The 24,036-nt window shown below is 41.7% G+C and overlaps 2 protein-coding genes and 1 long non-coding RNA gene across 3 annotated transcripts; 2 read left to right on the top strand and 1 right to left on the bottom strand.

Moving 5' to 3' along the window:
- The first annotated feature begins 888 nt into the window (after window positions 1-888).
- LOC121650530 (gamma-crystallin S-1-like) lies at window positions 889-1,667 on the top strand. Its single transcript, XM_042002084.1, has 3 exons — window positions 889-958; window positions 1,058-1,300; window positions 1,380-1,667. The coding sequence occupies exons 1-3, from the start codon at window positions 950-952 to the stop codon at window positions 1,665-1,667; spliced, it is 540 nt and encodes a 179-aa protein (XP_041858018.1). The 5' UTR covers window positions 889-949.
- Window positions 1,668-5,560: 3,893 nt separating this feature from the next.
- On the top strand, window positions 5,561-7,181 carry LOC121650572 (gamma-crystallin M2-like). Its single transcript, XM_042002138.1, has 3 exons — window positions 5,561-5,593; window positions 5,860-6,102; window positions 6,909-7,181. The coding sequence occupies exons 1-3, from the start codon at window positions 5,576-5,578 to the stop codon at window positions 7,179-7,181; spliced, it is 534 nt and encodes a 177-aa protein (XP_041858072.1). The 5' UTR covers window positions 5,561-5,575.
- Window positions 7,182-13,288: 6,107 nt separating this feature from the next.
- LOC121650687 lies at window positions 13,289-23,715 on the bottom strand. The gene is made up of 3 exons (XR_006012316.1): window positions 23,628-23,715; window positions 13,467-13,469; window positions 13,289-13,299 (listed from the first exon to the last, which is right to left on the bottom strand). It is a non-coding gene; the product is annotated as an uncharacterized LOC121650687 (long non-coding RNA).
- Window positions 23,716-24,036: the final 321 nt, after the last annotated feature.

Raw genomic sequence — 24,036 nt, 5'->3', positions numbered from 1 at the left:
CTTAGCAGCTATAATGCCCGACAGGAGCTTCCATGTTGTAGAGAGACATCTTATCGGCCGATAGGTACTCATGGGTTGAAGTTAACATCTTTAACTAGTAGGTGTGGATCATGTCCGGGCCAGGTGCTGTTCAGTTCTTCATACCTGAGAGTCTTTGCTGGATGTCTGCCACCATGATGTTTACTGGATATTATTCAAGGAGGGAGCTGTAGTCCACTCTTAGTTCTTTTAACCACTGTGCTTCATGTGATGCCTCCTTCTCCCATATGTTTTTCATGTATATTCCTCCATGGGTGTAGACTTGGGTAGGGATGGTAAGAAGATGTCTCAACCAATGTCCAGCAAGTCTTGAGTTGTCCTGAACATTTTCTGTCACAAAGAGCTGAGAAATAGGTCCCCTCTGGAGCAATCGCTGCCTGTGGAATAGCCTGCTGATATTTTTAAAAGAAAGCTTGACTTACATTGTTAGTCAAAATTTTAATTAATAAGTAGTATTTTACTTACATCTGTTACTCTCTTAATCTCATGTTAAATTTGGTTTTACTGTTCTCTGACAGTGTTTTACCACATTATGTGCAGTTCTGTTAGTGCGAAAATAAATTAAACATCTCATATAAAATCATTATTTCAACTTTATTTCAACTGTCACACAAAAACAAGTTCAGAGTTGATAACTTGCATAAGAAAAGAAGCTGAATGACCCAAGCTCATGTTTCACAGCAGCTCAGATGTGTTTGGACCGAGCAGGTTTAAATTCTTGGCACTGCTCAACAACTATTGTCTGTTGTCAGGCAATTCAGTGAGTAAGAACAAAAGGCAGTCTCTAGACGGATATTTGAATTGTAATAACTGTAACATGTACTGCCAACCATGCATTTAACAGTATTGTTCCTGCCATGTATAAAGAGTACTGTACTGGTTCGTGGATTTAGTATTTTAAGCTCCAGAGATGGCGATGGTGAGAATTTAAAGGAAGAAGCTAATTCTAATTTAAAACTCATATGTTTATTTTCTCAGATTGAATGACTGTGTGATTCTTTCTGCATGTTTTTTTCAGATCGAGTTTTATGAGGAGCGAGAATTTCAGGGGAAGTCCTATGACTGCAAAGGGGACTCAGCAGACCTGCTTGGTTTCATCCACCGATGCAATTCTGTTAAAGTACAAGGTGGCTGGTGGGTTCTGTACGAGCGAAACAACTATGCAGGCTATCAATATGTCATCGGCCCTGGGGAGTACAATGACTTCAGCCTTTGGATGGGCTTCAACGACTGTGTCAGATCCTGCAGGATTATCAAAAATGTAAGTCTCCAATGAAAATGAAACAATATAAATAAATGGTGCATCAAAGTAAGCGGTTCTCTGATTGTTTTGCTTTCAGGTCAATGGACCATTCAAGCTGAAAATGTTTGATCGACCAAACTTTGACGGCCAGTCTCTGGAGCTGACAGAAAACATGAAGTCAGTGCTGGAGAAGTGGCGTCGCCATGAAGTCCAGTCCTGTAAGGTTCTCGACGGGTCCTGGGTGTTCTTTGAACATCCCAACTTCAGTGGACGCCAGTACCTGCTGGAGAAAGGGGAGTACCGACACCATTTGGAGTGGGGAGCTCTAACAGCAAATGTAGGCTCCATTAAGAGGATCATGGAGCTGTCAAAGGCAGCCAGTTAGAGCTCCTCATGATGGGTTCAAATAAATCTCCCTGACTCTAATGTGGCTCTGATGTTTTGTGTCTGTAACAAGTTTCACTCACATAACAAAACAAAACAAAACTGAAAAATGTAGTTATGTTGATGAACATACCTGGCAGAAGTGAAATAAATCTAAACTATAGTTAACACTGATATAAATATGATCTATTACAAAGCAGCAGGGCTTCCTGGTGATGAAGAAATTAACACTGCACACACGTCTAAATGCATTAACTGAAAGCTGATAGAATTTTTGACGGCTAGTTTGTGGTGCTGACAGAAAAGATGGCTTCCTCATGAAGTACAGTCCTATAAGGTTTGCGACGGGTCCTGGATGTTCTTTGAACATCCAATCTACAGTTGTTGCCAGTACCTGCTGGAGAAAGACACTAGTCTTTAGCCAGTAAAAAGATCACCAATACATATATATAAAAAAAAAGCTTAGCTTTTAATTGAATTGTTTTAGTTTGTTTCGGGTATTTTATTTTATTATTATCTATCTATGTTACTTAATTATTTAATCATGTACTTATTTATTTAAAAACAACATTTTTGTAACTTTTTTAGATCTATCTTTATGGTTTTGTTTTTCCAAAGCACATTGTTTTTATGAGCTCCTTTACCTACCCTACCAGCCAAAAATTTGGCAACACTTTCCCATTAAATCCAATGAGAGGGTTTCCCAAAACTTATGATCTATAGTGTATACTTTATACATGTTGCTCTTATTTGTTCTCATCATTTTTAGGTTTGTTTGAGTTTTGTTTTTACCTTTGACATTGTCAACTCCAGTGTTGCCCTCATGGGGATCCTCCACACCAGGATTTCTGCCTGCTTGGTTTGCAAGGTTATAGCCATGGGGGATGGCCCTTCTCTGGAGGGCCGGAGGGCCCTGCATAGCAACCCTATGATCACAGTGTGGACCCCAGCTGCCCGGATCTGGGCTGTTCCTGTGGTAGCAGCCTCCGTGGTCATGATGGCTCCTGGTGCAGATGGGGCCCCAAGATATCGTTTCCTCACCACAGTGTCAAGTCAGATTATATTTTACATTTATATTCAGTATAGTATAGTAATAAACCATAACACAATCTTTTATTCTAACCACAGCCACACCCTAACACTTCTGAAACAGTCAGATTTAATTGTGAAACAGTTTCTATTAACAATTTTACATAAATAAACTCCATTACAGAAGCTTTTTTTTTTTTTTTTTTTTTGGCTAGACCTTGTAAATGCTGTTAAAACCATGTCAGGGGTCGACAGTCACAGATATACAGTAGCTACAGTTACATTGTGTCTAATTGATCATTTAGGGTGAAAAATAAATCAAATGGATGACAACTTTACATGTTGAATGGGTTGTCATTGTTTCTCTCATTACATTTATACTGACTGGCCAGACCTGTGGACTGTCAAACAAAAAGATTTTAAATGGTCTGTACTTATATAGCGTTTTTAAACCGAAGTGCTTTACATGTAAATCACATTCACCCATTCATGGCGGAAGCTGCCATGTAAGGCGTTCAACCACGACCCATCAGGAGTAATTAGGGGTTTGGTGTTTTTCTCAAGGACACCTCGGCATGAGCTTTCCAAGTCAGGATCGAACTGGCAACCCTTGGGCTACAGGACGATCACTCTACCCACTGAGCCATGTCGCCCCCAAGAACATCATAAATTTGGGTAACTTTAGATAGATTGCTAGTTTGGGTGACTTCCCAAACAGTGGACACTGAGAAATGTTATATGTTTTTGTGGGTGGGTCCATTTGGATGTACTGTGTGTGAGAGAAATGGACCACACTCAAACAATTGTGGATACAGTCGTTACATTTGTAGTACAAACTGCTCCTGATCAGGTGAGGGAATAGTTGTCATTCCAGTAATTCATTATTGGAAGGGTTGCAGGAGAATGGTTCTTCTCTCTAAAGCCTTTTTTATGTTCCTTTAACATGCATAAATAGGAATGTTCATGTCAAGTATGACTGTCCAAATACTCCAATGCAGGGGCATCGCCTGGCCTGGGTATTCCCGGCTCTAGCCCCGAACATTTCACCTTAAGCCATTAATGAGGTTGGTGGTTCGTGTATGTGTGTTTTGCTCCAGGACAGGCAAGGAAAAATCAGAGTATACCACTAGTTTAAACTAGGCTATATTACTGAGAAAGTAGTAATGGTAAAGATAGAAAACAGCACGTGAAAGAAGGAAAGAAGGGAAATGATGGAAGGAAAACAAGTGATGAAGCCTGTAGTTCCAAGTAGGGAACTAGAGGCTTCATCACTTGTAACTTGCTTGGAGGACTTGGAGGAAGAGACAGATCAGATGATAGAGAGGTACAATAAATACTACAGCATGATCTTTATTCTGAAAATTGCAAGTGATTGAAAAGAGTTCACGTTAATTTTGTTGCAAAAGATGTGCACTAAAGAACAAGTTGTGGAGATAAACAACCGATGTCTGGAAAAGTACAAATTTAATACTGATTTTAGAGATCTAGTTTTCACTGTCACATTTAAGCTTGAAAATAAATACATATTGAAGCACATATTGCAGTATTTGGCTTTAAACAAGCTGACACAATGCTCAAGAAAGCTTAAATAAAAAGCCGTTTTTACTGCAATGGTTCACCGAGATTCCTCTATGAGGATGTGGACTCATCCCCCAATGTTCCCAGGTCCAGGAAACTTCCCTGCTCCCATGCATCCTTTACATTGGCATGGCTGTTAGACTATAATTCTACCAGAGGGCAGTGCAGAGTTCACCTCGGCGTTCAGACATTAGGTCAGACCACAGCAAACATGGTGACAGTGAAGGAGATCGTGAAATGTCTCAGAAGATTCTCAGAAAGAAACAGAAAAGGCAGCATAGCAGATGGTGGTGGTCTGTGCAGCCAATAATTACATAATGGCTTCTTCTTTGTTCCTTTCGCTGGTTGCACATCAGCTAAACTGCTCAACACTGCCCCTGTGGTTTCCAGTGGTATTGGTCTGTTTGCTGTGTCTTCGTGTGACAGCTAAAGCTTGGCTGAAACTGTCTTATGCAACAGGACAATGTTCCTAAACACAGCAGCAGATGACCACCACTCTTTCAGTCACCAGAATGACTGACAAAGAAAAGAATCAAGGTGTTGACATGATCCTGTCAAAGTCCAGACCTCAACCTGACTGAAATTCTCTGGTGGGACCTTAAGAGAGCTATAGAAACCAATTAACTGAAGCAACAAAGGAAAGAAGAGTGAAGCAAAATTACTTCACAACCATGAGGGAGACTGAGAACATCATCCAGGAAACCATTACTTTCTCTTATTGTTCCTACAGGAGCCTCTTCAAACTGCTGAATCATGAAGTGGATGCAGTTTTTCACACGAATTCTCACTTTTAGTTTAGTTTTTGTTCACTAAATAATAACACAGTGTGATATGTCTTGTGTTGTTATATATATGAGATTGGCTTAATCCTAACAGGGTTTTTCCCCCCACATCACTGTAGATAGAGGGTGGAGCATGGCACCATGAGTTCACCTGTTCGTCTCCAGCCCCCACCCAGTTAAACCCTGTTCCACAGCGCTACGTGGCCACAAGCCAACTTAACCACATCAGCCTCAGTAGCAGCTGCACGGGAGCCAATTTAATTAGATTGATAAATAGTTTCTGGAATCAGGGATTGACGAATCAAAAGGTCAGCTGCTGCAATAGTGAGTAAACACCATAAAGCTGAGCAGTTTTAAAACAACTGCAGCATCAGCCATTGTGCAGATATAAATGCTGAGGCAAATTAAATTACAATGATGCCCCTGGCAGTGCATTTCAGTGTGCCCACATACACTGTATATATAAATCTGGTGCAGGCCTGCGGGCAAAATTGTGTATGTAAAGTTGAGATAAACAGACATGGAGCGCATGGGAAAGGTAGACAGACCTCCTTATAAGAAGCAAGCAACCAATGAACAATCAAAAATATTTTTGGTCTTTATGCTTTTGCTTGAAATCTCTGCCTCTTTTGTAACTTTACATTTGAATTGCTTTATTCATAGCTTTGTTTTTCTTAAAAACCTCATGTTTTTATGCAGGTATAGCAGCTGGATGAATCCAAGAGCACTAATGTCTGGAGTGTTAGCTAACACACAGATACAGTATGGAATACTATGCACCTAACAGCCAATGTCCTCTTACAGATTGTGTTTTACGAAGATAAAAACTTCGAAGGTCGTTATTACGAATGCGGCACCGACTGCCCTGAGCTAAACACCCACTTCAGGCGATGCAACTCTGTTCGAGTGGAGAACGGGGCCTGGGTCCTGTACGAGAGGCCTAACTACCTGGGCTACCAGTACGTCCTTACCAGGGGCGAGTACCCAGATTACCAGCGCTGGTTGGGCTACAATGACAGCATCAGATCGTGCCGGATGATTCGAAATGTGAGTGATGAAAAAAATTCTTTTGGTCTGTCTGCATACATCAGGGATGTTCACAGTAGCTCCATGAGGGCTGCTATCCGGCAGGTCTTGGATGTTTCCTGCTGCAGCACCTGAATCAGATCAGGGTCGACATATTTGGGCAGAACTTGACAAGAAGCTTTCAGGAGAGTCATTTAATTTGAATCAGGTGTGTTAGAGCAGGAAATTATGGAAAACCTTCAGGGCTGCTGCCCTGGAGGAACAAAGCGAAACACCCCTGGCATACGTGCACCTTTACATGCACCTGGTTAAAACTTTGGTACCTTGTTACCAGTGTTTTTCATTCATAACCAAACTCTACCAATATAATGAGCATCAATTCAAGCACCTGGCAAATCGAACAGATTTTGTGTTGATCTTACAATACTGAATGGTGTTAACTAATGGAAACCTGTATTTCTGGTTATGAATGTAGATTTCTGTTTCTAGTCTTGTTTAAATGCAAAAAAGTCAAACTCTAGTTGGAGGGATTAGTCATTGGCAAGTTCATTACTTGCCTAATAAATTCAATGATGTGCAGGATTATGTAAGAATGAAAATATGATCTATTTGAGCCTCACATCACACATATCCCTCAAAAATCTTATGTAAATTAAGAGACATAATATGCAAAAACATGAAAGAAAGATAATATTTTCTTTATCTGCTAAATAAAACAGGGCTTTCATTAAAAAGCCAGCATTAAGTCGTATTTGTTTGCCATTCAGCTGTTACCTGCAGGCTCGCTCTGGAGTGCAGATAATCCCGACTCTCTGTTTGCGTTACAGCTGTCTGGTGTGTTCAGGGTTCACGTTTATGAGTGCCCTGAGTTCAGCGGTCAGATGCTGGAGTGCATTGAAGACATCAACAACCTTCCTGACCGCTGGAACCTCCGGGAGATCCACTCTGCCCAGGTGCATGACGGTGCCTGGGTCTTCTTCGAACTTCCCAACTACCGCGGAGGGCAGTATCTACTGGAGAAAGGAGAGTTCTGTCGCTTCACAGATTGGGGTGCCATGAACCCCAACGTGGGGTCTATACGACGAGTTTACGACTCATAGAGAGTCTCTTTGTGTTTCAGATAACTTTCATTGCACATTTAATAAAAAGTATCTGTGCTTAGTGTCTTCATCCCTTCCACATCTGTGTTTTTGTTTCTCCTGTAAATGATCCAAGGTGGAAATTCTCTCAGTCATATTGTAGCTAATAAGCTTTAAAGGAATATTAATGTTATTTTGCTATGATTGGCAGCTGTAAATCTGAACAAGGTGCGATGACTTGTGGAGTCCCCCAGGGGTCAGTTTTTGGACCTCTTCTGTTCAACTTGTATATGCTCCAGAAAAACCAGTAGAAACTTATTCATGCTTTCACCTCCATTAGACTGGATTACTGCCCTGGTCTTTTAATGGGACTTCGCATATGGAGCATTAAACAGCTGCAGCTCATACAGATGCTGCTGCAAGAGTTTTAACCAGGACCAAGTGATCACTTTAAACACATCAAACCAGTTTTAACATCTTTACACTGGTTTCCAGTTTATGCTGATTTTAAAACCCCACAGAATAAAATAAAATAAATAGAAATTACTTTATTTATCACAGGGGGAAATGTTGTAGTAGGTTTTTTGACTAATGCTAATTAACAAATCCCAGAACGGTTTAGGCCCAGAATCCATCTGTGATATGTTCAGAGAATATAAACCTAGCAGAGCTCTTAGATCCAAAGATAAGGTCAGCTAGTCCAGACCAGAGTCCAGACTTAACATGGAGAAGCAAGGTTTAGCTGTTAATGCTGCAAACAAGTGGGACAAATTCTCAGTGGTGATTAATCGTTCACTATAATCTTTTAAATCCAGGGTAAAAACTTTTTTCTCTTGCGCCTATGCATGAATTCTGCAAGGTAACTTTTAACTTCTAGACTGTTGCTTGCTTGTTGTGAGTGATCCATGTTTTAGGCCCATCTTGGTGCACTTGCATATTGATGCATGATTTAATTAATTTTATTTTAAAGAATGATACTATAGTGTTTTCTATAGTTCCTATTCCTGACTGGGGAAAATCCAAAGATAGAACCAAATAGAAAACAGACTTTTCGGTGAACTTGTGTTAGATTTATCGATCCCAACTTGTACATTTTTCAGCATCTGGCGGCATTCTTAATTTAAAATAACTGTATAACTCATGAAAATTGGTCTCCTTCAAATTCTGTGAATTGGGACAGTGCTTTGCGCACCACAATGATGTATGTAGCCAATGAATCCGCACTTCAAAGTGTGCCTACCCTGAATTGGGACACACCTTTGGTGTCATAGATTCAACAAAGTGCTGGAAACCTCCCTCAGAGGTTTTCTCCATATTAACATGACAGCATCACACAATTGCTGCAGGTTTGTCGGCTGCATCCATGATGAGAATCTCCCGTTCCACCACATCCCAAAGCTGCTCTACTGGACTGAGATCTGGTGGCTGTGGAGGCCGTTGGAGTCCAGTGAACTCATCGTCATGTTCTAGAAAGCAGGTGGAGATGATCTGAGCTTTGTGACATGGTGCATTATCCTGCTGGAAGTAGCATCAGAAGATGCTCCACTGTGGTCATAAAGGGACGGACATGGTCAGCAACAATACTCAGGTAGGCTGTGCTGGTTCAACCAGGCCATGTTGGTACCAAGAAAATCTCCCCCCACCATTACACCAGCAGCAGCCTGAAGCGTTGATCCAAGGCAGGATGGATCCATGTTTTCATGATGTTTCCACCAAATTCTGAGCCTACCATCTGAATTTGGAGCTGAAATGGAGACTGATCAGACCAGATAGATAGATGGATGGATGGATGGATGGATGGATGGATGGATGGATAGACAGACTTTATTAATCCCAAGCTGGGACATTACAGTGTAGCAGCAGCATTACACAAAGAGAAAACAGCAATACATCCACCCATCCACTGTCTGCCGCTTATCCGGAGTTGAGTCGCGGGGGCAGCTGCCTAAGACTTCCCTCTCCCCGGCCACATTCACCAGCTCATCTGGGGGGATCCCGAAGCATTCCCAGACCAGCTGAGAGATGTAGTCCATCCAGTGTGTCCTAGGTCTTCCCTGGGGCCTCTTTCAGTGGGACCTCCGGTGGGACCTCTGACCTCTGACATCAACCAGACATCCTGGTCCAGACAACTGCTGCTCGCTGGATATTTTCTCTTCTTCAGACCATCTCTGGAAACCCTAGAGATGTGAAAATCGCAGTAAATACTGTGGAAGTAATGTGGAGTCCTCTTGTCGGCTTCCGGAGTCAGCAAGATAGCTCTCGAACTTGCAAGTATTGCCTATATTTTATACTTCTCCTGTAATAAACCTTATATACTTTCACTCATCCCAGACTCTTGGTAATTTCTTCTACAACAATACTCAGACAACCAACCATGCCACATTCAAAGTCACTTAAGTCTCCTTTCTTCCTCATTCTGATGCTCAGTTTGAACTTCAGTGCATCGTCTTCACCATGTCTACATGACTAGATGTGTTGAGTTTTTAAAGTCACTGAAGAGCACCAGCAGGTATTTGAAGTAGCTGCTGAACGTCTCCAACATACAACCATGTGTAAAAATGAGCTATAGATGCAGAAAATGTCTGTCATGTCACTGACTGACTGACATACTCATCTCTCATCTGTATTTTCAAGTCCCTCCATTTTTCACTAAAGTAAAATCTAAAAAGCAGTTTTTGAGTGAATAACCTGATGTGAATTGTTAGCCTTCTCAGTGTCTTGTTCAGGTTCAAATTCATATGATAAAAAAATGTTAATGTGATGATCTTTTTTTATCGTGTCATATATCTAACAAGGTTTTAACCTTGTCAAACTACAAGTGGATTTTCTTTGGTTGTTAAACACAAATAAAAAAAAAGAGTAAGATAATTTGAACTAACCAATGTTGATATGTGGAAAACTTTTCCAGTAGTACTGGAAAAGCTGTACCCTGGGGTCAAAATGGTTGAGAACCCCTGCTCTATCAGATACACACTTATGGACCGACGACTGCATCTGGGTCAGTGTTTTTCCTAAAAGCACTGACCCACTGGAACTGGAACAGGATTAAATCTGGTCAGTTTAAACACATTACAACTCATTTAAAGTTATCTAAAATACTCAGAAAATGAACTAAAAATGATCTAAACTAATCTAAATTCAGACTGGAACCGATGGAAGGTCGTTATAGTCACACTGAACATCTCAAGCTCAGATTAGCTGCCTAGAACTGGTTCTGGTGTGTATGTAAATAGAGCGTAGGTGGAGCTACAGCACGGCTAAGTCCTGGAGGGCGGGGTGTTACGGGTTGGTGGGGGTTCAGCTCACCTAAACCAGTGGACAAAGAGAAGCAGGCTGCTGATGACTCAGCAGGCCCAGGGATTTAGCCGTGAGAGCCTGGAACATGCCAGCTGCTGTTAGGGCTGACACTTCCCGCTGACAGCCTGCTGGAACAACACGGTGACCCCAACACAAAGGGAGCGCCGCCAGCTCGCTCACATTCACCTCTAAAGCCTCGGTGTTTACTGCAGGCCCCCCATGCTCGCAGCAGAGGGAGGAGCTTTCTGAGCTGAGCATCACATCGGACCGCCGAGCCCCCTCTTGTGGATCCTTTGTGGAGCAGCAGTCTTGGCTTGTCTCATTAATTCAGACCTGATGGTCACAATTAAGTTACAGTTCAGTGAGTGTAGCCGTCCTCCAGATATGACAGCACCTCCCTGCACGAAGCTGACTCCATTAAGAAAGTTTAACCAGTTTTTTTTTCCAGTAATTAATCAGTTCCAACTGACACCTGAAATTATATAGTTATTCAAATAAAATTATATATCTATATATATATATATATATATATATATATATCCTGAGATGCTTGCAAGTTGTATGACCTGCAGGATGCTCAGAGGATTCTCTTAACAAAACTTCTCCATATATTCAGACAGGCAAACACTACTGTAGAAAAACTCTGTCTTTAAGGTTATGTTATGTTTTTAAGGTTGGGTAACATATCATTCATGTATACAAATCTACATTTTGAAGATTAAAAATTGCAATATGTACTAGACGAGGCATGAAGTCGATTTATAAAATATCTCAGTATAATCTGATTTATTAAATGAGGAAATTTAGACATTTCATTTTACTTTAGTGTGTTTTTTATATGGTTGTGATTTGTTATTTCTTTTATATTTATTTTGTTATTTCAGTTGTTTTGTCTGGATGTAGTTTGAGTTTTGACAGCTTTATAAAATTAATAATATTCTTATAAAAAGAATAAGAAATGTTTTAAATACAATGATAAAGGGAAAGATGGAAGTAAATTTAGAAATAAAAATCTTTAATAAAATATAATTGATTCTTTTATAGTCAGACTTGTTTTTATAACCTCTGTACGAATTCATAAAAGAAATTAAATGAGAAACTTGGTTTGTTTCTTTCTTGGAGGTTAATTGCCTGCAAGAATCGACTTAACAAGGAGAAAAATGCCAATACCGATTGTGTTGTAACATCAATAAAAAAATCAGTCAGCTTGAACAAGGCTGTGTTTCCATGGCAACACAGGTTAGAAAATAAACTTGAACACTGCTGGAGTGTTTCACAGCTCGTCTTAGGATCAGTTTCACTCTAAATGATCAGAAAACTGATGTCCAATCTTACAAGCTTTATTTATTTCTTTTTAATTACCATTTGACAGAACAGAAGCTTCAGTCCTTTCAGATTTCTGCTGAAAGACCTCTTCTACTGAGCTTCCAGCAGTTTTTTTTTTTATCATTTTCTGTTGATTCTTGACTAGTCCCAGCAGCTCCAACCATCTACTTTAATCCAGGGAAAGAATGTGGTTTCTGGCTGCAAGGGTTACCTTGTATGGCAGCAATGAACCCATGAGAGACGAAGGGGGAGAGTTCAGATGAGACAGGCTCAAGTCAAACAGTAAACTGGGTTAAAAGTAGCAACATTTTTTGTTTTAATGAACTACCAGCACTCATACAGCTGAAGGATAAATTGGAAAAAACCCAAAAGGGTACAGGACTATATGACGTCACTGTCTATCATCCTGAAGGCAATTTTCCATTAAGATTTCCTTCCATTTCCTGCACCGCTTTGCCCAGTGTAGGGTTACAGGGGAGCTGGAACCCATCCCAGCAATTAGCAGAGGAGAGGCAGGGTGCACCCTGGACAGGTTGCCTGTCCTTCGCAGGGCCACCACAGGGAGACAAACAACCACTCGCTCTTCGGGAGAGCTTAGAGACACCAAATAACCTAACATTCATGTCATTGGATGGAGGGAGGAAGTAGAAAGAACTCACCCAAACACGGGGAGACCACTCAAACACCACACAGGAAGGCCACTGTTTGACGTCCTCCCAGCCAAGGCTTGAGCAGGGACCTGCTGCGGTGCAAACCACCACACCACCGTGCAGCCCCCTGTAAGCTTCCTCCCAGTAAAACTGCTGATGGGTTGTTTTCAGTTAGTAATGAAATGCAGATGGAAAGCTGGCATATGACGTTTAACCTGAAGCTGATGCAACATGACAGCAGCCACCTGCATGAGATCATGCAACATCTCTGATCTGCAGCCATGTTGATGGTCGTTTATAATTTCCTGGCTTGGTCTATAGCATTCTAGCTACAAACATTAAGGTGTATTTATAATAAAAACCTATAAAATCATAAATAAAAAAACATGAAAAACTGCTAAAGGTTTTGGTGCATGTTAAACTTTCTACTTCCTGAGTTTTGTTCCCGTCACCCTGCCATCCTCTGCAGCGACCACCATGGAGAGGTTGTGGCTTCCTGCCCTGCCAGCGACATCGTGATTCAGTCTTCACATTCTCCTTCACACACCTGCCACTCATCCCATACGTGCTCTGGTGTTCACACCTTTCCACCGTGCACCTGCCACTCCTGCTGACCTGCTGAGATCTAAATCTGGACCCGGTTCTGTGCAGGGAGAATGAGTCACAGCTGATCTTACCACCTTATTTGGCATCATTTCTTATTTTCATTCACATGATAGCAGGAGAACAATAAAGATTTTCTACATTTTCTACATTAAATTAAATGTTGAAATAAACCCCTGGTCATAATTCCTGCAGAGTGATCATCTTTCAGCTGGTAACAAGTTATTGAATCTGAACTGATGCAGTGAGCAGCTTATTATTTCCTAAACAACCATGTGGAAAGACACATCCGTGGAGAAGAGGTTAGTCTGTTTAGGAAGGGTCAGATCATTGACATCAAGCAGCGAAATTTGTAAGGAGAAGCAAAAACTACTAAAACTGGGTTAAAACTGTCCAACATCGTCTTCCTGTAGAAATGTGGTCAGAAAACATCCTTAAACATTGAACAGTGAAATCAGATGTAAAAACAACAACTATCTATCTATCTATCTATCTATCTATCTATCTATCTATCTATCTATCTATCTATCTATCTATCTATCTATCTATCTATTTATCTATCTATCTATCTATCTATCTATCTATCTATCTATCTATCTATCTATCTATCTATCTATCTATCTATTTATCTATCTATCTATCTATCTATCTATCTATCTATCTATCTATCTATCTATCTATCTATCTATTTATCTATCTATCTATCTATCTATCTATCTATCTATCTATCTATCTATCTATCTATCTATCTATCTATCTATCTATTTATCTATCTATCTATCTATCTATCTATCTATCTATCTATCTATCTATCTATCTATCTATCTATCTATCTATCTATCTATCTATCTATTTATCTATCTATCTATCTATCTATCTATCTATTTATCTATCTATCTATCTATCTATCTATCTATCTATCTATCTATCTATCTATCTATCTATCTATCTATCTATCTATCTATTTATCTATCTATCTATCTATCTATCTATCTATCTATCTATCTATCTATCTATCTATCTATCTATCTATCTATTTATCTATCTATCTATCTATCTATCTATCTATCTATTTATCTATCTATCTATCTATCTATCTATCTATCTATCTATCTATCTATCTATCTATCTATCTATCTATCTATCTATTTATCTATCTATTTATCTATCTATCTATCTATCTATCTATCTATCTATCTATTTATCTATCTATCTATCTATCTATCTATCTATCTATCTATCTATCTATCTATCTATCTATACACACACACACACACACAGACACACACACACATATATATATATATATATATATATGACCCCACCTCTTCTAGAGAAACTTTTATCATTTTACTTTATCTAGAAGCTCTAAGTTCACTGAGACAATGCTTTAAAATGGTTTTAGTTATAAACATAGAGGTGATCATTCCTATGGTTGCTTATAATCTATAGCACTTTTTTTATTTTTACATTATTTTTACCACTAGGTGGCGACCTTGCAGATTTGTTTCAGTCTAAAGTTCAACTACAGAAGTAAAAGATGACTCAACATCTTTCAAGTTTCTCAGGAAATTACACCTAATGAAAGAATACCTATAAAAGAACTCTCTTTACTTAGTGGGCCAGATAATGGTGTGTAGAGAATTTAGTGCGAGACAAAATAAAAAAAAACCTTTATTACCAGTTTAACTTTGATGGCGGTGTGAACGTTCAGTTTGTTAAACTAGCTGTATGCAACCTGCCTTTTGTCTCCATCCTAACCTGTTAGCTGTGATACAAGGGTCCCATCTGACTGACAGTCTTGTTGTGCTATGCAGGTGGATGGCATTGAGCAGCACTGCTGCAGAGACATGTCCAGCCTCCAACAGATGTAATCTTTCCGGTAAGTCCTCATTCTGCCCTGAGGCCTACTCCTGGTGGAACATGTCCTGAACACATTAGATGCTAAAACCACCTGAACTGGCTCTTTATGATGCGAAGGAGCAGTGAGTCCCTCTTGGCTGTTTCTCTTCAGTGCCTGTGTGTTGTCTCTAAACATGAAGGAAGTGGTTCTCACTAAAGATTCTGTCCAGTAAAACAGTGGAATAAAGCTGCTTAGTGAGGCTTTTAAACAAAATGGCTTACAGACATTCTAGCAGACAAAACACACTCCGCGTCCACTTCATCAGGTACCCCTTCTAGTACTGGGTCGGACCCCCTTTTTCCTCCAGAACTGCTTTGATTCTTGGTGTAATAGATGGAAGCAGGTGGTGGAAACCTTCCTCAGAGGTTTTCTCCATGTTGACATGACAGCATCACACAGTTGCTGCAGGTTTGTCGGCTGCATCCATGATGAGAATCTCCCGTTCCACCACATCCCAAAGCTGCTCTACTGGACTGAGATCTGGTGGCTGTGGAGGCCGTTGGAGTCCAGTGAACTCATCGTCATGTTCTAGAAAGCAGGTGGAGATGATCTGAGCTTTGTGACATGGTGCATTATCCTGCTGGAAGTAGCATCAGAAGATGCTCCACTGTGGTCATAAAGGGATGGACATGGTCAGCAACAATACTCAGGTAGGCTGTGCTGGTTAAACCAGGCCACGTTGGTACTAAGGGGCCCAAAGTGGGACAAGAACCCCACCCCCTATCAGACCAGCAACGTTTCTCCATCTTCTATTGTACAGTGTTGGTGAGTCTGTGTGAATTGTAAACTGACAGGAGACACCCGGTGTGTCTTCTGCTGCTGTAGCCCATCTGCTTCAAGGCTGGACGTGTTGTGTGTTCAGAGATGCTGTTCTGCAGATCTTGGTTGGAACCAGTGCTTATCTGACTTCCTGTTGTCTTTCTATCATCTCCAACCAGTCTGTCCATTCTCCTCTGACCTCTGACATCAACAAGACATTGTGGTCTAGACAACTACAGAGTTAATCTACAAGAGAGCCAGAAAGCCACAAGATGGCAGGCTTGTTCACAGAGTAACGAGGGTGAAGCTTCACTGACACAACCAGAAAAACCTCCACCTGCTGACTGATGAGCACCATCAGAGAGCAGCTGGTTTTCCTGCAGACAATTCAGTCAAAGCGGAGAGGGGACAAGAAAATCTACATTTCTATTTAGTTTGAATAAATCCCCTCACTCATCTGAGATTTAATCGTGTCATATGTAAGCTGCAGTAAGAAGCTCCAGATCTGTGGATTATTCCACCGTTTCACCACATTCCCAGTGAGCAATCATCTTTGCTCCAGTCCATCCTCTGCTCTCCTGCATGCACACACACCTTTGTGTTGAAAGGTTTACCAGGGAGCCTGACGTGACGTCAAACTGGGGCAAAGGAAAAGAAACTGTATCGCCATGGAAACCCATCTCCCTCAGATTCTCTATGATCTCCAGGATCTGAGAACATTATTATCATTGCACCAAAGAAGAAGCATCTCTGTGGAGAGCAGAGCCCCAGAAAGCAGCCCTGTGAAAATGTCTGTGGACTATATGTTTATCTTTAACAAAACACTTCACATAAATATCTTTTATTGTCTGTTTAAAGTGGAACTATGGCTGGGATCTATTTATAGGCGGCGGACAAACCTGTGCACGTCAAGGCATCACGTGTTTTTAATGTTTTGATCTCATGTGTACTGACTGTTAATGTTTTAAATTTACATACAATTCTTTATATATTTCCAAGAAAACAGCAAACAGGTGCAGGAATTAAATAAAACACGAGTAAATATGAATGGAAATACAGTAAATGTACAAAAACAAGAAAAGCAGAGTTTGTCTAATTAAAGTCAGTGTTTGGTCTAAGAGCTTTCTGATTGAGCCCAGCCTGAATCAGCGCTGACAAACTGGACGAGCAGCATGTTGTGAAGTTAAATGTGGTGAATTTATCCGGCTGTTGAAGCCTCATCTGGCTCGACCCCTCAGTTTAAACCTCCCGAGACTCCTGCTGTTGTTTCCAGGCTGCGGTTCAGATCATGTCCTTTTTAGTCAGGCTGATTTGTTGTTGTTGTGGTTCTAAATCATCTCCCTGCATCATCTTTATCTAACAGACGCTCCGTCTTTGTGTCCGCATGGAAACACTTTGTTTTATAGTTGATGCATGCAGAAAGAAACCTAGTAATATAAACCAGAAAGAAAAAGAGTTTAATTTGATTCTTTACCAGTGGATTTTTACAACGCTGTTCAGTTTACTCTGCAATCAGCAGGATTCTCGTATGTGAACAGACCTTGATACTGTTTGCCAAAGTGGACACTGAGCAAAGTAATAAACATTATGATGAAACTGAGCATCTCCTCATCTCTGTCAGTAACTTTAAACACCATTTATAAGAATAAAAAGAGTTTTAGACAGATAAATAAGATATCTGATCAGTTTCCTCTGTCCTGGCTCAGTTTCTTGTCCACATAACTGGGCTGTATAACTAATGGGTTACAAATGTGCATTTTTATTTTCTAAGTTGGTTGTTTCTGTTGTTTTCCAGTTTAAATTTTCTCCTTTCTCGGTAGCGTTTGCATGTTTCCTTCAGTTTCATTTTACAGCCCAAAGACGTACAAATCTGTATCTCACCTTTGTGCTGTCTCACCTACGTGCTGTCTCACCTTTGTGCCGTCTCAACTCTGTGTTGTCTCACCTTTGTGCTGTCTCACCTACGTGCTGTCTCACCTTTGTGCCGTCTCAACTCTGTGTTGTCTCACCTTTGTGCTGTCTCACCTTTGTGCCGTCTCACCTCTGTGTTGTCTCACCTTTGTGCCGTCTCACCTTTGTGCTGTCTCACCTCTGTGTTGTCTCACCTCTGTGCCGTCTCACCTTTGTGCCGTCTCACCTATGTGCTGTCTCACCTTTGTGCCGTCTCACCCCTGTGCCGTCTCACCTCCGCGCCGTCTCACCTTTGTGCCGTCTCACCTCTGTGCCGTCTCACCTCCGCGCTGTCTCACCTTTGTGCCGTCTCACCTTTGTGCAGTCTCACCTCCGCGCCGTCTCACCTTTGTGCAGTCTCACCTTTGTGCAGTCTCACCTTTGTGCCGTCTCACCTCCGTGCCGTCTCACCTCCGCGCTGTCTCATCTCTGTGCCGTCTCACCTCCGCGCTGTCTCACCTTTGTGCCGTCTCACCCCTGTGCCGTCTCACCTCCGCGCCGTCTCACCTTTGTGCCGTCTCACCTCCGTGCCGTCTCACCGCCGCGCTGTCTCACCTCTGTGCCGTCTCACCTCCGCGCTGTCTCACCTTTGTGCAGTCTCACCTTTGTGCCGTCTCACCTCTGTGTTGTCTCACCTTTGTGCCGTCTCACCTTTGTGCTGTCTCACCTTTGTGCCGTCTCACCTCCGCGCCGTCTCACCTTTGTGCCGTCTCACCTCCGTGCCGTCTCACCTCCGCGCTGTCTCACCTCTGTGCCGTCTCACCTCCGCGCTGTCTCACCTTTGTGCAGTCTCACCTTTGTGCCGTCTCACCTCTGTGCCGTCTCACCTTTGTGCAGTCTCACCTCCGCGCTGTCTCACCTTTGTGCAGTCTCACCTTTGTGCCGTCTCACCTCTGTGCAGTCTCACCTCTGTGCCGTCTCACCTCAGTGCCGTCTCACCTTTGTGCTGTCTCACCTTTGTGCTGTCTCACCTCTGTGCCGTCTCACCTCTATGACGCTGTACATGCTAAAGTTTGGACGTGGAACAGTTGTAAAGACATTAAATGTTTTGACCTGAAAATGTGAGATTAGTTCATCTGACACATTTCTGGACGTCATTCTGCTCTTAATCACATCCATAACTGGACTTCCTGTTTCTAACATGAGCTGTTTCTAAATGAATCACAATAAATGTAAAATTATTCAGTAAATCACTCAAGAACATGATAAACAATCAGTGTAAATCACTTTTAACTGATTGTTAGAAGCCATCTTGCTGAGATTTAGTTTAGTTGGTCTGGAAAGTTTTTCATGTATTGTATAGACTGTATGAACCGCGTTTTGTGTCATTACTTTCATTTGTTAAAGTACCTCAGTGTTTACAGAAAACACATAAAACTCTTCATCACTGCTTGTAATGAACCTGTGGGTCCAGCAGCTGTTAAAAGCAATTCTCAAATGAAAAATAAATCTTGGTTTAAGATCTTTTCTGTCAAACTGAGAAAGAACACTGAAAAAAACACATTAACAGGCTGGTTTTCAGGGTTTTTCACTTAATAAAAAGACTTGAAATGAATCTTTCACAACTTGTTTCAGGAAATCCTACCAAGCATAATTATCTCACTGCATAGGCAGATAATTTCACTTGATTACAGTCTAAAACTTCTCAATTTAAGTGGTTTTACTCATCTTAAAATAATTCATTTTTGCAGTGGATGTATATGTAAAAAGTGGATGAATATTAACAGATGAAAAGAGGTTTATGAGCTAAAACATGCCACATCTTATGTTCATACTGTAACCAAATAAATGTCAAAGGAAATACGAGTTGACTTAATTCATTGATATTTCAAATATCTCTGTGTTTGCATTCAGAGCAATATGTCTAAATGTGCAGAAGCCGACGGTCACACCGTGCTGTGACCTGATTTTTGATTTTTTTAGAGTGTGTGTGTGTGCTGCAGAGCTGCTTTACCTTCCTTTTGACTTGTTCAAGTACAAACCCCACAGATGGCTTTAATTGCACAGCGGCCCAATGATACATGCTTGCCAAACCAAACATTTGTTTATGACTGGGGAGGGGAGGGCGAGGAGGACTGTAGCATGCCCAACGCACACACATGGAGGCCTGGGCTGGTGCAGCCTTGTCTCTGGCTCTGAGTGTTTACAGTGCTGTACGAGGGGGATCCTGGGAGGCAGCTATTTTTAGCCCTGTTTTCATCATTCCTCCCTCTACGCTGTGTGCAGCTGCAGGCTGGTGCTGCATTCTAATGAAGAGATGAGAGGATGGCAGTAAAACACCTTCTACTTGCTTCACACATGCAGAGAAAAGGCTAAAAAAACAAAGAGCTTTTGCATCATTGGAAGGGTTTTCACCTCTCTGCTGGTTAGACGTCTGATGTTTCTTTAGATTTTACTCAGGAATGCTGGTGTGCTGCACAAGGTGTACATGCAAATGAGAAGAAAAAGACAAAATTAACTCCATCCTCTCCTGTTTGTCTGAGGTCAGGTTGTAGGGGCAGCAGCTTAAGAAGGGAAGTCCAGGCTTTCCACCGACCAGTTCTCGCTCTTCTGGTGGCATCCTGAGGCATTTCCAGGAAAGCCCAGAGATTTAGTTCGTCAGTGTGTCCTGGGTCTTTGTAACAGCTGATTATTGTAACAGTGTTTTTACAGGTTCTACCTAAAACATCAGTCAGACACCTGCAGCTGATCCAGAACTCTGCTGCTCGAGTCCTCACTAAGACCAAGAAAGTGGACCACATCAGTCCAGCTCTGAGGTCTTTACACTGGCTGCCTGTTGGTCAGAGAATAGATTTTAAAGTTCTGCTGCTGGTCTAGAAAGCTCTGAATGGTTTAGGACCAAAATACATCAGTGACCTCTTGACCCAGTATGAACCTACCAGACCCCTCAGATCATCTGGATCCAGTTTCTTATCAGTTCCCAGAGTCAGAACCAGACATGGAGAAGCTGCATTCAGCTTCTATGCTCCACATGTCTGGAACAAACTCCCAGAAAGCCTCAGATCAGCTGAAACACTCAGTTTATTTAAATCCAAGTTAAAGACCCACCTGTTCTCTGCTGCGTTTCACTAGTTTTTATTTAGAGTCCAGATCTGCATCTGGTCTCAGGGCCCTCCTCCTGATGAGACTTGCTCAAAACACCTCACCAGGGAGGCTGTGAAGAGGCATCCTTACCATATTTCTGGTTTACCTAAATTGGCTCTTCTCAACATGGAGATGGAGCAGAGACTCTGAGCCCCCCTGAAAATTAAAGTGATTGTTAAAGCCTTGGCATCAGCCATCAAGCACCTAAGCTGGTCTGGTGGACCCTGGATGCATCAGTCCCAGGATCTCTGTGGCCCAGTTCATCACCTATATGCACTTATGCTCTTTGCTCCATCTGTCACCCCTTCATCATCCCCTCCAGAGTTTTCACTCTGGGGTCTTCTGAGGCATGGTGTCTCTTCCAGCTACCACACCCCACCTTTGACTGAGTTGGATATGACGATTGCTGCTTTCAGATGTTCAAAATCAAACTGCCCTCCTTTGGTAGCCTACTCCAAGGCCTCTAGAGTTGGGGTCCCCATCCTGTAGCTTTAGTATCATCCTGTGTTGAAAACTAAACATAGTGCAGCAGTTTTGCCTTTGATGTTATTCATGCGCCTCCGAAAAAGCAACTGTACTCACTTCTGCCCCCTACGGGTGAACATGTGGAAGCTACAGAGTCGAAGGCCATCAGCGTTCCATTTCAAGCTTAGAAAAATATGGAACGCATATATTAGGCTTTCCTTTACTGTCTCCATACACAGTAGACATACTATAAAAGATGTAATCAGATGTGATGAAAAGTTGCACTTTTTGCACTTATTTGCACATTTTATTTAACCAGATATGGAAGTAAGTATAAACAACAGACCTGTGAACGCTGCTGCTGTGATGCAAATATAAAACCAAACAAAAGCAGATGTCAGACATGTCTTGGTGGCAGATGCTGTTCTGGGGATTTTGAACTCTGAGATGAGGGACAGTCTTTAGGAAATGAAGCTAGAAGCAGCCGGTCTCCGCTGCCCTATCTATCCGCCCAGCTCGGTCTGTGTATATTTTTGGAAATGAGCCTGATATAATGTTCTCTGTCATGGAGACAACGCAGCGCAACAAGCTCATAAATGGGATCAGAAGTTCCCAAAGCAAGGTCTAATGATAGTTCTGGAAAACAGACATATCTGGGATGAACTGGTATGTTTTCCTTCCCCCAACCTCTCATCTTTGCCCTGGCTCCCTGGTGTTTTACGTAACTGGAGGCATCTGAGATTCCTTTAAACGTCATCAGATTTAAATTACATGGTAGTTACTGTATCTATTCTTGGAAATATAAACAGAATTTGGTTCCAGAGCAGAACACTGTGGTTTATTTGAAGAGTTCAGTTGTGTCACATTCACTGAGCTCCCAGGAAGACCTGATGAGACACCAGAAGAGGCAGGAAAAAGGCGGGCTCTGGACCTGCAGTCAAACCCGAAAAGAAGCACTTGTCTTTGATTTCTGTATTTCTATTTGTAAAGAAAAGTCAAGGCTTCCCTTTTATTATGGGATCTATCTTTACCGATGCCCGATGGGCTGAGCAGGTGTGAATCCTGTAGTACAGGACAATCCCAGTGTGTATGAGCTTTTCTTTCAGCCATTTAACTTGTCCTCTTTCTTTTTAACACAAATACACTAATAAGAGACATCGCGTCTGACCTACCTGCATTTTGCTCCAGCAGATACTATGAAGTAAACACGCCATTTAACTCCCACATATGATGCTTGTTTTAGTTTAAATACTTTTATTTCAACCAGTGGTCAAACATGTAAATGACAAGAAAATCAACAAAAAGGTGAGATTGTGTTCTTTTATCTTTTGTTTACAGGGCAACGTTACTGGTGCCAATTAGTTTGATAACAACATAGATTTTATAGGTTTTCACATAACTGTACATTTACGGTTAGACCTCTCAGAGGAAGGGAGCTGTCAGAGGAGAGCCAAGTCATTGTTGGAGGAAAAACTAAGACCTCACTAAACAGTTTACATTTGCATTGACATCGTAATAAACAACCACCCACAAAGCAGACATGTTGAATCCGGACTACTTTGGGCACACTGGCCAGTGGTATGTGGACCAGATGTGGACCAGATCTCGGTTCCCAGCCTGGCTTGGATTATGGCAAGTCTTGTGTTGGCCACATGTGGTCCAGATGTCAGCTGTTGGCCTGGATGCGGATGACTGCAAGTATTTGTGGGCCAGAAGTGGTCCTGATATGTAAGCCTTCCTTATGTGGTGTTCACGTGGCTAAGTTTTGGCTGCAACAATCACATTTAGTCACATTGCAAGATGAGGAAATTGAGTAGCACAGTTTGTTTTATTACCAACTTTAAAGTAGATGTGATTATTCAGTCCAAATTATTGTCTGCTCCTGAGAGAAGTTTAAAGGTAAAAGATAAAACTATTTTGTCAAACTGTAGACTTGCAAACTGAGAAGTGTTTTCACCCATAAAACTCACTTTTCCTCTTCTTGTGGGGATGTTACTGCCCTCTCAGAAGGTCGGAAGGGACTTTAATGTGAAAATGGAGTGAGAAAAGCAGATGGGGGCAGTTGTCAGCTGAGATTTGAGCTTTATCTGTGACATTAGCAGACAGTGGGCATCTGGGCAGGCTGGAGGATGACAGAGGTCACCGCTCTGAGATGGAAATGTCACAAAGACCTTTGTGTTCCCGGCAATTTGACATTCAAATCACTCTTGTGCCATTTTTTCCAAACTATGATCCTCAGTGTACAGAACACACACACACACACAGACACACACACATGCACACACACACACACACACACACACACACTGTCTGAAGATGAACTAACAGTAGAAATACGTCTTAGTTCATCTCACAGCTCATGCATGCTGGAACTCTTTTTTTACATGAGCACATGTAGTAATGCTGCAATATGGATGGTTCGAGTATTACTGGGATTTTCTCACACAACCATCTGTAGGGTTCACAGAAGATGTTCTGAAAGAGAGAAAATATCCAGTGAGCAGCAGTTTTAACCAAAAGAATGGAGAAACAGTAACTTGTCTGATGAGTCTCCATTTCAGCTCCACATTCAGATGCTCAGCTCAGAATCTGGTGGAAACATCATGAAAACACGGATCCATCCTGCCTTGGATCAACGCTTCAGGCTGCTGCTGGTGTAATGGTGGTGGTGGTGGGGAGCTCAGTTTCCAGCACACACCAAACCAGGATGATTTGGTCTGTTTGGTTAAGTGAACTTTCATCTCTGTTGCATTTCCACAGCCTTACCTGGTAGACGGGGTAAACGCCAGATCGGGATAGATGAGTCAGCTACGTAATAGTGTGACAACATGTGACATCT

This window comes from Melanotaenia boesemani, chromosome 12 (genome assembly GCF_017639745.1).
Source record: "Melanotaenia boesemani isolate fMelBoe1 chromosome 12, fMelBoe1.pri, whole genome shotgun sequence".
In the NCBI taxonomy this organism is placed as follows: domain Eukaryota; kingdom Metazoa; phylum Chordata; class Actinopteri; order Atheriniformes; family Melanotaeniidae; genus Melanotaenia; species Melanotaenia boesemani.
The sequence above is the reverse complement of the archived record's forward strand: the minus strand, read 5'-3'. Positions and strand labels throughout refer to the sequence as shown.